Source organism: Hylobates moloch, unplaced genomic scaffold, assembly GCF_009828535.3.
Source record: "Hylobates moloch isolate HMO894 unplaced genomic scaffold, HMol_V3 SCAFFOLD_8, whole genome shotgun sequence".
Classification (NCBI taxonomy): domain Eukaryota; kingdom Metazoa; phylum Chordata; class Mammalia; order Primates; family Hylobatidae; genus Hylobates; species Hylobates moloch.
Genome location: NW_026652283.1, coordinates 85,953,704 through 85,968,668, shown reverse-complemented (window position 1 = coordinate 85,968,668; position 14,965 = coordinate 85,953,704). Strand labels below are relative to the sequence as shown.

At 51.6% G+C, this 14,965-nt stretch overlaps 1 protein-coding gene across 4 annotated transcripts in view; it reads right to left on the bottom strand.

Annotated features, from left to right (window-relative positions):
• Nucleotides 1-9,924: 9,924 nt before the first annotated feature.
• ANO10 (anoctamin 10) overlaps nt 9,925-14,965 on the bottom strand; it is a 263,376-nt gene continuing 258,335 nt past the window's right edge. For all 4 annotated transcript variants that reach the window (XR_009214716.1, XM_058443565.1, XM_058443564.1 and 1 more), the window contains one exon: nt 9,925-10,560. Coding sequence is in view for 3 of the 4 variants with exons in the window: in XM_058443565.1 (XP_058299548.1) it covers nt 10,492-10,560 (69 nt within the window). In the remaining variant the exon portion in view is untranslated. The remainder of the gene's footprint in view (nt 10,561-14,965) is intronic.

The following is a 14,965-nucleotide window of genomic DNA, read 5'->3' as shown; positions in this document are numbered from 1 at the left end:
GTGGCTCACGCCTGTAATCCCAGAACTTTGGGAGGCTGTGGCTGGCGGATCATGAGGTCAGGAGTTCAAGACCAGCCTGGCCAACATGGTGAAACCCAGTCTCTACTAAAAATATAAAAATTAGCTGGGTTTGGTGGCACGTGCCTGTAGTCCCAGCTACCTGGGAGGCTGAGGCAGAAGAATTGCTTGAACCTGGGAGGCGGAGGCTGCAGTGAGTGGAGATCGTGCCACTGCACTCCAGCCTGGGCAACAGAGTGAGACTCTATCTAAAAAGTAATGATAATAATAATAAGAGCCATCTATGACCAACCCATAGCCACATCATACTGAATGGACAAAAGCTGGAGCATTTCCCTTGAAAACTGGCACAAGACAAAGATGTCCTCTCTCACTACTCCTATTCAACATAGCATTAGAGGTCCTGGCCAGGGCAAGTCCTGGCAAGAGAAAGAAATAAAGGGCATCCAAATAAGAAGAGAGGAAGTCGAACTATCCCTGTTTGCAGACACATGATTCTATATCTAGAAAACCCCATAGTCTCAGCCCAAAAGCTCGTTCAGCTGATTAACAACTTTGGCAGTCTCAGGAAACAATATCAATGTACAAAAATCACTAGCATTCCTATACATCAATAATAGTCAAGCCAAGAGCCGAATCAGGAAGGCAATCCCATTCACAATTGCCACAAAAAGAATAACATGTCTAGGAATACAGCTGATCAGGAAGGTGAAAGATCCTCTACAATGAGAACTACAAAATACTGCTCAGAGGCTGCAGTGAGCCGAGATTGCACCACTGCACTCCAGCCTGGACGACAGAGTGAGACTCCTTCTGAAAAAAAAAAAACAAAAAACAAAAAACAAACAAACAAAAAAAAAACACTGCTCAAAGAAATCTGAGATAACACCAACAAGTGGAAAAACATTTCATGCTCATAGATAGGAAGAATCAATATCATTAAAATGGCCATACTGTCTAATGCAATTTACAGGTTCAATGCTATTCCTATCAAAATACCAATGACCTTCTTCACAGAACTAGAAAAAACTATTTTAAAATTCTCATGGAACCAAAAAAGAGCCTGAATAGCCAAGGCAATTCTAAGCAAAAAGAACAATGCTGGAGGCATCATGCTAACTGATTTCAAACTATATTACAGGGCCACAGTAACCAAAACAGCATGGTACTGGTATCAAAACAGACACACAGACCAATGGAACAGAATAGAGTCGAGAAATAAGTCTGCACACCTACAACCATCTGATCTTTGACAAAGCTGACAAAAACAAACAATGGGAACGGACTCCCTATTCAATAAATGGTACTAGGATAACTGGTTAGCCATATGCAAACTGAAACTGGACCCCTTCCTTACACCATATACAAAAATCAACTCAAGACAGGTCAGAGACTTAAATGTAAAACCCAAAACTATAAACACCCTGGAAGACAACATAGGCAATACCATTCTGGACATAGGAATGGGCAAAGATTCCATGACAAAAATGCCAAAAGCAATTGCAACAAAAACAAAAATGGACAAATGGGATCTAATTAAACTAATGAGCTTCTGCACAGCAGAACAAACTGTCAACAGAGTAAACAGACAACCTACAGAATGGGAGAAAATTTTTGCAAACTATGCATCTGACAAAGGTCTAATATCCAGCATCTATAAGGAACTTAAATTTGTAAGAAGAAAACAACCCTATTAAAATGTGGGCAAAAGACATGAACAGACACGTCTCGAAAGAAGATGTACATGTGGCCAACAAGCGTATGAAGAAAAGCTCAACATTACTGATGAGAGAAATTCAAATCAAAACCATAATGAGATACCATCTCACACCAGTCAGAATGGCTATTATTAAAAAGTCAAAACAGACGCTGGTGAGGTTGTGGAGAAAAAGGAACTCTTATATACTGTTGGTGGAAGTGTACATTATTTCAGCCATTGTGGAAAGTACAATTCCTCAAAGAGCTAAAAAAAGAACTATCAACATACCAAGGGGTATATACTTTTGATATATACCCAAAGGAATATAAATAGTTCTATCATAAAGAGACATGCACATTTATGTTCACTGTAGCACTATTCACAATAGCAAAGATATGGAATCAACCTAAATGCCCACCAATGATAGACTGGATAAAGAAAATGTGGTACATATACACCATGGAATACTACACAGCCATAAAAAGAACAAGATCTTGTCTTTTGCTGCAATATGCACAGAGCTGGAGGCTGTTATCCTTAGCAAACTAACACAGGAACAGAAAACCAAATACCACATGTTCTCACTTGTAAGTGGCAGCTAAATGATGAGAACACATGGACACATAGAGGGGAACAACAGATACTGAGGCCTACCTGAAGGTGAAGGGTGGGATGAGGAAGAGGACAGGAAAAATAATAGATACTAGGCTTAATACCTGGGTGATGAAATAATCTGTACAACAAACCTCCATGACACCAGTTTACCTATATGACAAACCTGCACATGTAGCTCTGAACTTAAAAGTTGAAAAAGAAAATAAAGTTTTTTATTTTTGTGACAGAGTCTCACTCTGCCAGGCTGGAGTATGGTGGCATGATCTCAGCTCACTGCAATCTCCATCTCCTGGGCTCAAGTGATTCTCCCACCTCAGTCTCCTGAGTAGCTGGGACTACAGGCGTGTGCCACCACACCCAGCTAATTTTTGTATTTTTAGTAAAGATGGGGTTTCACTGTGTTGCCCAGGCTGGTATCGAACTCCTGACCTCAGGTGATCCACCTGCCTCTGCCTCCGAAAGTGCTGGAATTACAGGTGTGAGCCACTGCACCCAGCCTAAGATAAAATTCTTAATAATGTTTGAAAAAGGGCATTGCATTTTCATTTTGCACCTGTGGGTTCTGCACCTGGCCAAGGGATTCCTTTGTAGATCTGTGCTCTGCAAGTATTGAGGAAATGCTCTCACCCTTGAGAATGGGAGACTTTGGTGAGAGCTTAGGCCCAGAGAAGGCAGCAAAGGCCCGAGACAGAAGCCCAGGGACCACTCAACTGTGGAGGTGGGGAGTGAAGGGCCAGAGAGTGGGACACCAGCAGGTGAGAATTCTCACAAAGGCTGTGCAGCCTGTGAGCCAGAGGTCACCCTGAGGCCAAGGGGAATTTTTAAAAAACCTAGAAGTAGGTCCTGTGGGGGCCTCTCTGGAAGTGTGAGGAGACAGGGGGTTAGAACACAGGTGGGCACTCAAGAATGGAATGGAGGCTCTTGGAAATGGGAATTCCTTCCCTCTTAGCTATCCTGCTCCTTCCCCTGGCTCTGCCTGGACAACTTCCCTTCCACAGCTCTCTCTAGCTCACCCATGCTGCTCTCAACCCGAAATTCTCATTGCCCGTCCACTGACTCATGACCTGTGTGCCACGAAAAGAGTCTCAGAGGAGGGCGGGGCACGGTGGCTCACACCTGTAATCCTAGCACTTTGGGAGGCTGAGGCGGGCAGATCACCTGAGGTCAGGGGTTCGAGACCAGCCTGGCTAATGTGGTGAAACCCTGTCTTCTACTAAAAATACAAAAATTAGCTGGGCGTGGTGACAGGCGCCTGTAATCCCAGCTACTTGGGAGGCTGAGGCAGGATAATCGCTTGAACCCAGAAGGTGGAGGTTGCAGTGAGCCGAGATTGCACGACTGCACTTCAGCCTGGGGAACAGAGCAAGACTCCGTCTAAAAAAAAAAAAAAAAAAAAAAGACTGGGCACAGTGGCTCACGCCTGTAATCCCAGCACTTTGGGAGGCTGAGGCGAGCAGATCACGAGGTCAGGAGATCAAAACCATCCTGGCTAACACGGTGAAACCTCGTCTCTACTAAAAAATAGAAAAAATTAGCCGGGCCTGGTGGCAGGTGCCTGTAGTCCCAGCTACTCAGGAGGCTGACGCGGGAGAATGGCGTGAACCCGGGAGGCGGAGCTTGCAGTGAGCTGAGATCATGCCACTGCACTCCAGCCTGGGCAACAGAACGAGACTCTGTCTCAAAAAAAAAAAAAAAAAAAGTCTTTGGGCAAAAGAGGCATGGTGTGTGAACCTCTTCTCAAAGGCAGACTTCAGAGGCTTAAAAGCCAGAGAATGCAGATGTTATTTTGATGGAACCCCACAGAAAGGGATGGGCAGGGCAGGCTGTTGTTTGCATTTCATTTGCAGGGGGCAATGAGGCTCAGAAAAGAGTCTTGGCCAGGGATGCACTGTTAACCTGATCCTGGAGCCCACTCCTCAGGCTGCCCAGCTGGGTGGGGAGAGGTGTGAGAAGATGGCACTATCTCGACTTTGCCTTTGACCTTTTGGTAATAGAGGGCTGAGGAAAGCAATATTAAGGAAATTGACTATAGGAGTCCACTTTATACCACACTGAAGCTGTTGCATAACAGCATAACACATGTATATGCATCTTGTTACCTTTCTAACACGTGAACAAGTCAAAATTCTGTGACACATCTGGTCCTGAGATTGTAGGAGTGTAGATGAAATAAGGTGAAGCCACTTCTTACACCTCATGATGAGGAACCATTCAGATTCAGGGGCTAAGACCTGGGCTCACATTTCCCAAAGAATTGCAGCACTAGGTAGCTTCCCTGGTCTGGATGGCCATTCCCTGGGACCAGCTGTCTGAGAGGAAATTGGAACTAGGCAAGCAGTGCCTCTCGGTCCCTAAGATGCCTTCTGTCCATTAGGAATCAATGTCATCAACATGTTTGTGCAAGAATTGCAGCAAAATCCTGCACCAGTGGACATACTTTAGGTGGAGGCCTGCCACGTCACTGGATTCAGATTATTACTGCAAATCCCAGCCTGCATTCTTCCTTCTGCTGTGGTGCAAATGCCAGCAGCTACAGAGCCATTTATAGCTGGAGAGCGGCTCCTGCAGCAAACGGCTTACAAGGGCACCATGACCAGGCAGGCCACCCCAGTATGGTGGCAGAAGGGCAGGCAAGTCCCAGAAAACAGTCGTTTGTGCCACACTATTGCCCTCCCTGTCTTTATTGACCCCACTTGCTAGGACAAACTCTGGGTGCCAGTTTTGTGGCCTTGTGTTCTGGGAAGGGGAGGTAGAGGTGACAGTGAGTTGCTCTTCGGTCTCCCTTAGGACGGAGACACCTTTGGTTTCTGTTTTCTGAGCCAGACAGTTATGTAAAGGGAGGTACATATCCACGTATCCACGTCTACCCTACTGTTGCCCTTCTGGTTAATTTTTCAGAAATATACAATGATTTTCCTTGTATTGAGCACACATTAATTTGATGATTTGGCCAGAAGCTCATCACACCTCAGCTGGTTGCCCAGGCCTGGGCCTTGGGAGACTTGGGGGTGCGTTTTCCTTTCTCCCACAGAGGGTCGGCTGGCCTGGATTTATTGAAGCTCTGCCTCCACTTCTTGCAGCGACTGCATCTATCTGCCCCCTGGGCCGTGGGACTCTCAGGAGGTAATAATGGGTGGGTGGGAATAATACAAGGGAAGGAGCCTCACAATCCATGTGCTCTGTGCCACTGTTTTCCCCTTTCACTGAAGAAATTCACCAGCACTATAAGATCTAGTGAGGAGGCCACCTTTCTTGAGCCAAATGCAATCAGCGTGATCTGTGCCACAAACTTAGGGGACAAACTTCATCAGACCTCTCTTTTCTATCATGTGAGGCCCCCACATACCAATCAGCAGGAAGCCAAGGGTCTCCTCCCTCCTGAGTGGAGACTGCTGCCAACTCTGAATTGCCCAAGAATCTCCAAGGCTTACGGAGGATGGTGGGAGATGGCAGTCATCTAACGCCAGGTGGGGAGGAAACTGGTCTCTTCGGTCCCATATCTTGTTGCTCCTTTCTGCCCTGGATCCTGTTCAGGCCCAGGATGCTTGTGGCTCTAGATCCCTGGCAGCCCCAGAGAAGCACCCCAGACCTGCCCCCATGGTGGCAAGTTGGCAGGGAAAGAGGCTGGCTCTGCAGGGGCCTTTCACATCAGCTGCTCTTGGGCAGAAACCAGCAAGGCTTTTTACCCTGCTGTGGTTCTCGGATTTCAGCGTGCAACAGCATCCAATGCAGGCATTGTTAAAGATACAGATTCCTGGGCCAAACCATCACCATGTGGCTTCCAAGGCCTGGGTGGTGGCACTGGGCATCTGCATGTAACAAGGTCTAGGCGATGCTCTCCCGGGGTCTGTGGCCACACTCAGAGGAACGTGAGGCCCTGTTGCTGAGCCTGGCTCCAGCCACAAGGCCTTGATTTCAGGCTCCCTGCCCACCCTGGTGCAGGCCTTGACTGGGGCCCTGGGGTAGCGAACAAGACCTCCTAACTTTGACTCCTGGAGAGTTGGGAAGCGGCTCCCCACACCCTTCCACGGTGCCTACCTGATTGGTTCCCTTTCCAGGACCAGGAAAAGCATCTTCCTTCCCCTCAAGTGGCTGTGGCCCCTCTTGTGGTTGGGACAGAAGGGTGTTCCCAAGCCTGAGGACACAGCTGCCCTGGCTGTGTCCTGTTGGGCTTCTAGAGGTGCTGGAGGCTCCAGGTTCTGTCAGGCCCCTTGGATGGGGTATAGAGGGCATGCAGGGAGGCCTGGAGCCTGGCAACCCTGTAGACTCAGCTACTGGCAAGAAGTTCACCAAGACCCACCCTGTCTGGCTGTTTATCAAGACACTGGCCAGGCACTGTCCTTGCAGGGTCATGGGGTTCTTAAAACTTAGTAAGGACCAGTCTGGACCCTTCGGTCCTCAGTGTGTGGCCTTCGGCCTTCCTCCTTCCTGTTGCTACTTTTGTGCTGGAAGAAGGGCAGGAGCCACAGGGTTTGAGGCTGGGAACTCAGGTGCCGGGCAGAGGCTGTGTGGAAGCAGGGCTTGGCACAGATGGCAAAGGACAGATGTGGGTGGACATGGGTTGTAGAGAAATCACTTGAACCCTGCAAGCCTCAGGGTTCCTCTATTAAATGGGGACAACGTGAGGCAACTGTGACCCAGAGGGCTCTTGGCCGTCCAGCTTTGCTGCAGGACCGGTTGGCCATGAGCGTTCACTTCTTATTTGCTAGTGAAGCTGCTAAAATAAAGATCTGTTCTCAAATCTGAGCTTTTGAGCTGCTGATGGGGAGTATGGCAGTGTGGCCACCATGAGGGGGAAGGGTCCACCGCCTGATCCCCCTGCCCCGAGGCTGCAGCCCTGGGATGCTCTGGGGTTTCTGTTGGCCTCTGTGTGGGGCTTTAGTGCCCTGGAGAGTGAGAGGAGCCACCTGTGTGGAGTGGGACGGCCCTCCCCCATGAGGAGGGTACCTAGGAAATGTCACCAGCACAGGGCTCAACACGGTCTGGGCTGGTTGTGTTAAAGAGAAGAGTTGGGCTGTGAAGTGAATTGGGCCTGCGGCCAAACCCCCACTGGGGTCAAGTTCCAGTGACAATCTGTGGGACTTGGAGACAGCCTGTATCTCATGGCTTGAGGGAGGCAGGTTAGGGATGCATGCGACAGTCACGACCTCCCTGGCCACTTTTGAGGTGAGGCAGGAGCGCTCGGGCAGGGCCGTCTGCGCAGATACCGCAGGAGCCGCGGGGCGCGTAGAGCCAGTCTGGGCAACTTGCAGGGGCGGGGGGGGGGGGGGTCCCTGGGAACCGTTCTCCGAGGCCGCAGGCGGAACGGGCTTGCGCGTGAGAACGGGGCCTGCGCTTAACTCACTGGGGCCCCCCCTGGGTGGCCGAGGTTCTTTTCCCACGCCCTGCCCCACAGCTGCTCTCCAGCTGTTCTCCTTGGAAGCTGTCCGGTGCCGGGAGAGCTCTGGGCCTGGGGTCCAAATACCTGGGTTCAGTCTCCTGTGGTTCCCTGGTGTGGGCCTCCCTCCTCTAAGCCATGAGGAGTTTGGATCGGGGTTCCGAAGCCCTTCCTACCTGACCCTGTCCGTCCCTCCGGGGCCGCTGCAGTCTCAGCCTCCTGACTCTTGGCTGCTCTGCCTCTGGGCACTTTTCTTGGCCAGGCGCGGGGCTGGTACCTCTGGTATCCATGTCTGCTCACGCGAGCAGGTGCCTCCTAGCTCTTGGAAACCATGGAGGAAGGCGGGCTGGAACCGTCGGGCGGGGGGCGGGGGGAGTTCACCCTCTGGAGTCCTCAGGAGTGTCGGGGTAACTGGGTGGTCAAAGTGGGGAGGTTCTCTTGGGCAGGGTCACCAGGGGCCCTAAGGCAGCACCGCCAGGGAGGGTGGGCCCAAGAGGCTCGTGGGGGGCGTGGTGGGGTTGGATCTGAGGCTGAGGTGAGGCCAGCAACAAGAGAACAGTGGGTGAGCCAGTGGCCGGAAGGGCTGGGGGATGAAGTGAGGTGCAGGGAAGGGGGCCCGCCAGGGTTCCAGGCGGGGACTGTGACCGCAGGGAATGGCTGTGTGAGGCCAGGGTGTGGGTGGGACGGCATCGGCCTAGATGTCTTCCTCAGTCCAACTTAGATACAAGGGAGCTGTAGAATGTGGAGCAGCAGACACGCTGTTCCTCTACCCCTACTCTTCCAACTATGCCACTGAGTCCTGAGCACCTGCGGCATGCTAGATGGCATCCACGACAGGCCAGGGGATACAGAGAGGAACTCGCCACAGCTCCAGCGGGCTAGAGCCTAGCAAACTGCCGCAACCTCCCAATCCTGCCAATATCCCTCTTGACACAACCCGATTGGTTCCACATCCACCCTCCCCCGTGGCCTTGTGCCTGAGGTCTGGCCCCATTGGAGGGTCCCGTTCTCCCCTGTGCTGTGACTGGCTAAGGCTTAGTTAAGTGGTGTAGTTGTGCCCAATCAGACGCTGAGGAAGGGCAGATGGGCGGCTTCTGGGAAGGGCACAGTCACAGGGCTGGGAGGAGGCTACCTGGCTCCGCGGCACTGCAGGCGGCAAGTGATTTGGTGGCTTCACGTTCCGGGAATCCAGGACCCACTGGTTCACAACCAACTGCATTCATGCGACTGACTCCCAAAGCCGGACTCTGGGGAATGGGGGGACACTAAGAGCTGGTGCCAAGAGCGCCATTTCAACCCTCTCCTTTCCCAGCAAACAGGCGCCCAGGCTGAAATGGAGTAAAGATCCTGGAGTAAAGACTCAGGCCTATATTGGTGGCTGCCATTCACTGACATTTCAAAACATGAGCCTGTTCTAGAAACTGTCCGTCAAACACTGAACAACCACTGAACAAGGCCCTGGAGTGGCTCATCCCATGTAAGGGCAGGGACAAAGCTCACTGACACGTGTCCACTCTAAAACAGAATGGGCTCACAGGACCAACACAAACACCCATGAAGGGGCAGACAGGGAGAGTCGGGACCTCCAAAGACAAGTGGTGCTTGAATTGGCTTGAGGAGGCTGCCCCATCTCTGAGGTGGGGGAGGGATCAAGATGCCCAACTCCTGAGGTGAGGGAAACAGGCCTCTGCCAACCAGGAAGCACGGCGGCCCTCCCCGCTCTTCACCTTCTCACCTTCTCCAGGTGGGCCAGGGCATCTGCTGCTGTCCGAGTAGAGGTGCCCACGGGTCTGTAGCATCTTGGCTACAGCAGGACGGCCAGCGCTGGTGGGAAGGGCTGTCTACATGGGCAGCACTGGCCTACATGGCATTCTTGTGCCTGTGAATGCAGGGCAGTCCATGGACACAGCTAGGGAGGTGGGCAGCACCACTGGGCAAGAAGGGCACCGGGAGTGGCTGCTGGCCCTTGGCTTGGCACCATGGGTACACCCTGCATGTGAAAGCAGCCCTAGTGTCCCTGTAGGTGGGCACCACCAGCAGCAAGAGTTCTCAAAAATGGCCCAGCCTTCAGCTACAAGCTTTGGTGCCTGGCCTCCAGCCAAGCCCCTCACCCTGGGCTCCCGATCTCATCACTCCACCTTCAGTGACCTCACCAAGTGCTTCAGAAAAGGGAAGCCCATTGCAGTCCCGATGTGGGCAGAAGGAGTCAGAGAGGTTGCCTTTAATAGCTCAGTTACTATTGTTTATGTTGATAAAGGGTCTGCTAACGTATTGCAAAAGAGAACCAGGAAAGAGGTCCAGTGTGGGAAGCGCTGCCTTACTGTACCCTGCTCACTCTCAACTGAGGCTCCTGTGATGAGCACAGTGGGCACACACCCCATCCCCAACCTGTCCACGGGCCCCTGGGCCATGGTGGGGTCGGGAGTGACACTGCTGTGAGGGGAATGTGGAGAGCTGGTGGCTCACTCATGGTGAGAGGCTCAAGGGCGGCAGTGGCTCTGCAGCAAAGTTGGCAGCTGGAGCAGTGTGTGGGGCCCGGGAAGGAACTGGGAAGGAGGAGACAGGGCGGGGCTGGGGGAACTGCCAGGAACTGCCAAGGATCCTGAGCCAAGCCACTGCGAAACTGAGAAGGGTGCTTGCCACATGGGAGCCACTTCATTTGGCTAAGCATTGGGTCTGGGTTCAGGAGCCATGATGCTGAACTGGGTACCTCCCCCCCCGCCCCACCACTGTGGCAGGTGTGGCACAGACACAGGCCTCTGCCAACAGGGCAGCTGGGCACTCAGGTTGCCTTCTCCTTCCCGCTTTCCTTTGGTTCCTCCTTCAGGTTCTCGGTCACGAGCTTCATTTGCTGTTAAGAGAAAATAGGACACCAGGTGAGCCACAGAAGCCTAAGTAGTGGCTGAGGCCTCTGCTCTCTGTGGAAGCCTGGCCAGCGGCTTTGACCCCAGGGAAGTGGTGACTCTCTGATGCTGCCCGCAGCTTCCTGCAAGTCCCTGGGTCTGACTCTGAGAAGACGGGAGACAGTTGGTGTGGTGGAAATGCAATGTCACACTGCGTGAGCCCAGACCAGCAGGGATTTTAAGGACACTGAAATGAGAAGCAGCTAGCGTCTCCTCCTCCCTGGATGGCCAGGATGAGGGGAATAGGCGGACAGGGCCTGAGAGAGGACGGGGCACAGGCTTGGGACCAAGTGCTTGCTTTGCCCCTGTGTACTGAGCGACCCTGGCAGTTTGATCTCGCTAAGCCAGAGTTTCCAAATCTGCAGTGAGAGCAATAGTGCATATTTTGCAGGGCGGCTGCAAGTATTGTTGTTCATGAAGTCCCTGGCACAGAACAGATGTCCCAAATCATCAGATGTTTCTCACCAGCCTTTTGTCCCTAATACAGCCACAGGACTTACCCTCACCCCTCCGCCCCCATCCTCACTGGGAACAACCCATGAAGTCTCTGTAAGGGTGACGTCAAGATAGAGGCGCCCTCCTCAAGGGCAGGATGGGAGACTTCCAGGGAGGTGTCAGAAGGGACAGCCTGTGCCCATAAGTCAGGCAGCAGTGTAGGGGACAGTTCTGCTGCTCCTACCTTCCCCTACCCCAGCCCTGAAGCTCCCAGTCACTTCGGTTTTGTGGCTAGAAAACACCACTACAGCTCTGCCCTATTCGTTGAATAAATGAATAACTATAATACTGTGGAAGTTGGCTTCAAACAGATTTTCAATAACAGTGATTCACTTATGGAAAAACAAAACTCTGAGCGCAAACATGGCTGGTACCCCCAGTACCTGGCTACTCATCTTGAGAACCCCAAGTGCCACACAGGGCTGGAAGCAATACCATGCTCCCTGTGGCTTTCAGTGGAAGAAGCCCCTTTCATAGACTGTCAATCAAAAGCCCTTGTCTGCTGCTTTAATTTACCCTCCTAAGGATCCTTTAGATCTGCAGTACCTCAGGAAGGCGCTCTCAACTCCTGACCATTCTCATGTTTTCTGAGCCTGGCCTGTCTCCCACAGGGTGGCTCATGATGGCTTCTGGAAGCTGAGCCCTCTGCATTTGGCTTGGGTAGGGGACTGGCTGGCCTTTTCTTATCCATGTCTAAGCAGGGCTTAGCATATGGCTTTTGATGAGAAAGGGGGCTACGGAGAGTCAAGGTGACCAGTTTACCAGCGGTGGGGGTGAGAGGGTTCTTTCTGCAGGGGCCAGAGCATTTCAGCAGGCCTGGAGTAGGGAGTAGACACAGGAGTTAACACTGGCCCAGGGACATGCCCCGTCCAAATGACCCATTGCTGCAAGATTTCTATAACCTTCATCCTGCCAGGGGGATAGAGATGGTTTAACAGTTCACAAACCTAGAAAGGCTGAACGGCTAGGCACTGTAAAAGTCTCCCCAGAGTTTTTTGCATCTGCTACCCCTTCCATTACTAACATTTCAGGTCTTCTCACAAGCCCATGCTGTTAACTACAGATATAAAATATCACCATAAATAAAAACTGTAATATTTCAGCCCAGGTTCACTGTAGACTCTTCTAGCTGTTATCATTTAATACTTATAAGACTTTCAAAACGTCTTTTTTTTTTTTTCAAGAGCCAGGGTCTCACTTTGTTGCCCAGGCTGGAGTGCAGAGGTGTGATCACACTGCAGCCTGGAACTCCTGGGCTCAAGGGATCCTCCTGCCTCAATTTCCCAAGTAGCTGGGACTACAAGCATGAGCCACTGTGCGCGGTAAATTTAACTAAACTAAAACAATAATGAAGACAGAACATTCCCCAGCTTGTCACAGAATCTTGTAGCCACATTTCCCTGGCATTCCACATGGGGAAGAAAATCAAAATGGGAGCATTTGAGGCTCCTTTCAAGGCATGGTGGCTGGAAGCCCCGTGAGGTCAGGCACAGAAGCATCCAGCAGCTCTCTGGGAGGGGCCCCCTGCTCCACAGTAGCCAGGGTGGATGGGCCTTCTCCTCCAAATGAACAAACCCAATGTGACTTTTGTCTCACTTCCTGGGGCTGCTTCTGGGGTGCCCCCCACTTGTCCTTATAACTGATGTGCCCATGAGGGGCTTCTTCAGGGCCACAGCCCCTTCTCTCAGGCCCAGGGTTGGGGGCTTCACCCAAGTTCAGGGAAGGAACTCGGAACCCACTTGGCTGGATTCCTCTCATCTGCAGTGCCTGCCTTGCTCAGGGCAGCACCTAAGAGCCTAAGGATGTCCACGAGGTTACAAGGTCATCTGCACTGAACTGCACTGCTGGTGCAAAGGTACAAAGAATGGCCAGGGACCCTACAGTACCCCCTTGCCTCAGGCCAGGCAGGAGCCATTTGCACATTTCTGCTCTTTCCTTCACCTGTCCTGGAGCAAGGCTTCTTTTAAAGCCATGAATGACCAAGCCTCAATGGAGTTCTGTGATCCCCAAGTTGGGCCAGGGCCATGGGATGTCTCAAGGCCAGCTTGGCAGCCAGGGGAACAGCAGGGGACAGGAAGGCTGTGCTCCCAGGGCCTCCACAGGCCAGCGGCAGACCAGGTGGTTTCCTTCCAAGGGCACTCTCCCTCCCAGGGCCATGGTATGGAGGGGGGCTCAGCTTGACTCCCTGGGTTGCCTGTGCCCACAATTCCCAGCTGGGAGACCCTAAGCCAATGGCAGAACCAGAAATTAAAACCTGCAGCTAAAGTCCAAAGAAAAACCCAAGCGATTTGTGGGAAATGAGCTGCAACAGCCCACTTTCCTGAGACAAGTTAAGTTGTCATGAAATCAGTGGCTGACATCCACACCTTTTCTGTGTAAATGGGGCAGGCCTCTACCTCCCTTGGCTGCAAATGGAGTCAGAGCCACAGATACTCATTACCAGCTGGCTGGCCCTAAGATGGCTTCTGTTAGGTAAACCAATTGCTATCTACCACTCATGAGTCTGCAACCCTCAGTATGGGGGTCATGCGACATACAACAGGAATATCCCATTTGTTTTCCAGGAGGGCTGTCCTCCTGGTGAAGAGGAGGCTGAGCCCTAACCACAGTCCTGGCCCAAGAGCACTTCCCACACCCTCCCCAATGGGGAAGTGGTGAGCACTGACAGAAATGATGTCAGGATCACAGAATTTATGATTAGGAAGGAACCTTAAAGAACAGTCAGTCTCATGGCCACTTAAGAATCCTGAGACCTGGTTAAATGCAGGCCCTGCAGTGGACCCCAGACTCTCTGAATTTTTAACGAGCCTTTGAGTTTTTCCACTGGCCACCCCAGGCTTGCAAGTCTCTGATTTGTTGTTTGTCACCTTTCACAAATAAGCCAGCTGGGGCCACGAGGGGTGAAACAGATTTTTCCCAGGCCATACTGCAGGCTCTGGCTGAGTGGGCTGGGACGGTGCCTAGGCACCAGGCTGCCTCTCGCAGCTCAGTTCTTTGGCTTCTTCTCCTTAACAAACCTGGCTGGAGGGTGGGTGGGGTGGGAGGGAACAACACTATCCCCTCAAAAAAAACCTGGTTTCTTTGGGGATCCTTAAATTAAAACCTTCATAAAAATATAAGCAAGATAATAGAGCTGACGACTTATCCAAAAAAGTATCAAAATGGAGACAGAATGGAATTTTCCCCTAACTTGTGACTCATTAAAACACCCATGCTCCAAATTATTCTTTAAAAAGCACTGACTAATTTTTTGCATCATTATTAGTAATGATTATAATAGGAACCTAATCATTAAGTGTGTTGGCCAAATGCACAGCTTGACCTGAGGAAGACTGTGGGACTGGATCCCCTTGTCTCTGTGGAGAAGTACAGAAATACTTTCTGAGAATTGCAACGCTTCCCACAGACCTAGAATCTGTGGACTCCATAGACTTGTGATAACCACGGTGGACACCACGGACCTCAAATGGCCCCTTCTCCCTCCCAGCCTTGTAGCAGAGACTCCTTCTGGCTGAGCCCACAATAAACTTTAGGATCCTTCTGTTCATAGCATTCAGGGAATCACTACCATTTGATTACATCTCCTGCTCAATTTGAAATCTACTAGCAACTACTCCATTACCCCTTCTCATCCCTACCCCCCCTCCCAAACCACGACCTACAGAAGGAATCTGTCTGGGGAGCCCTTGGCTGAAGGATAGAAAATCCCATGTGTCATCATTACTGTTCACTAGTGGCCTCACCGTTCATGTCCTTTGGGATGGAGCCAGGCTGCTGGCCACATAGGGTGTCTAGGAATGGAGTTCTCAGGCCAGTTCAGCCCAGCAGCAGCACCTGGCTCCCCTGAGCCACCCCAGC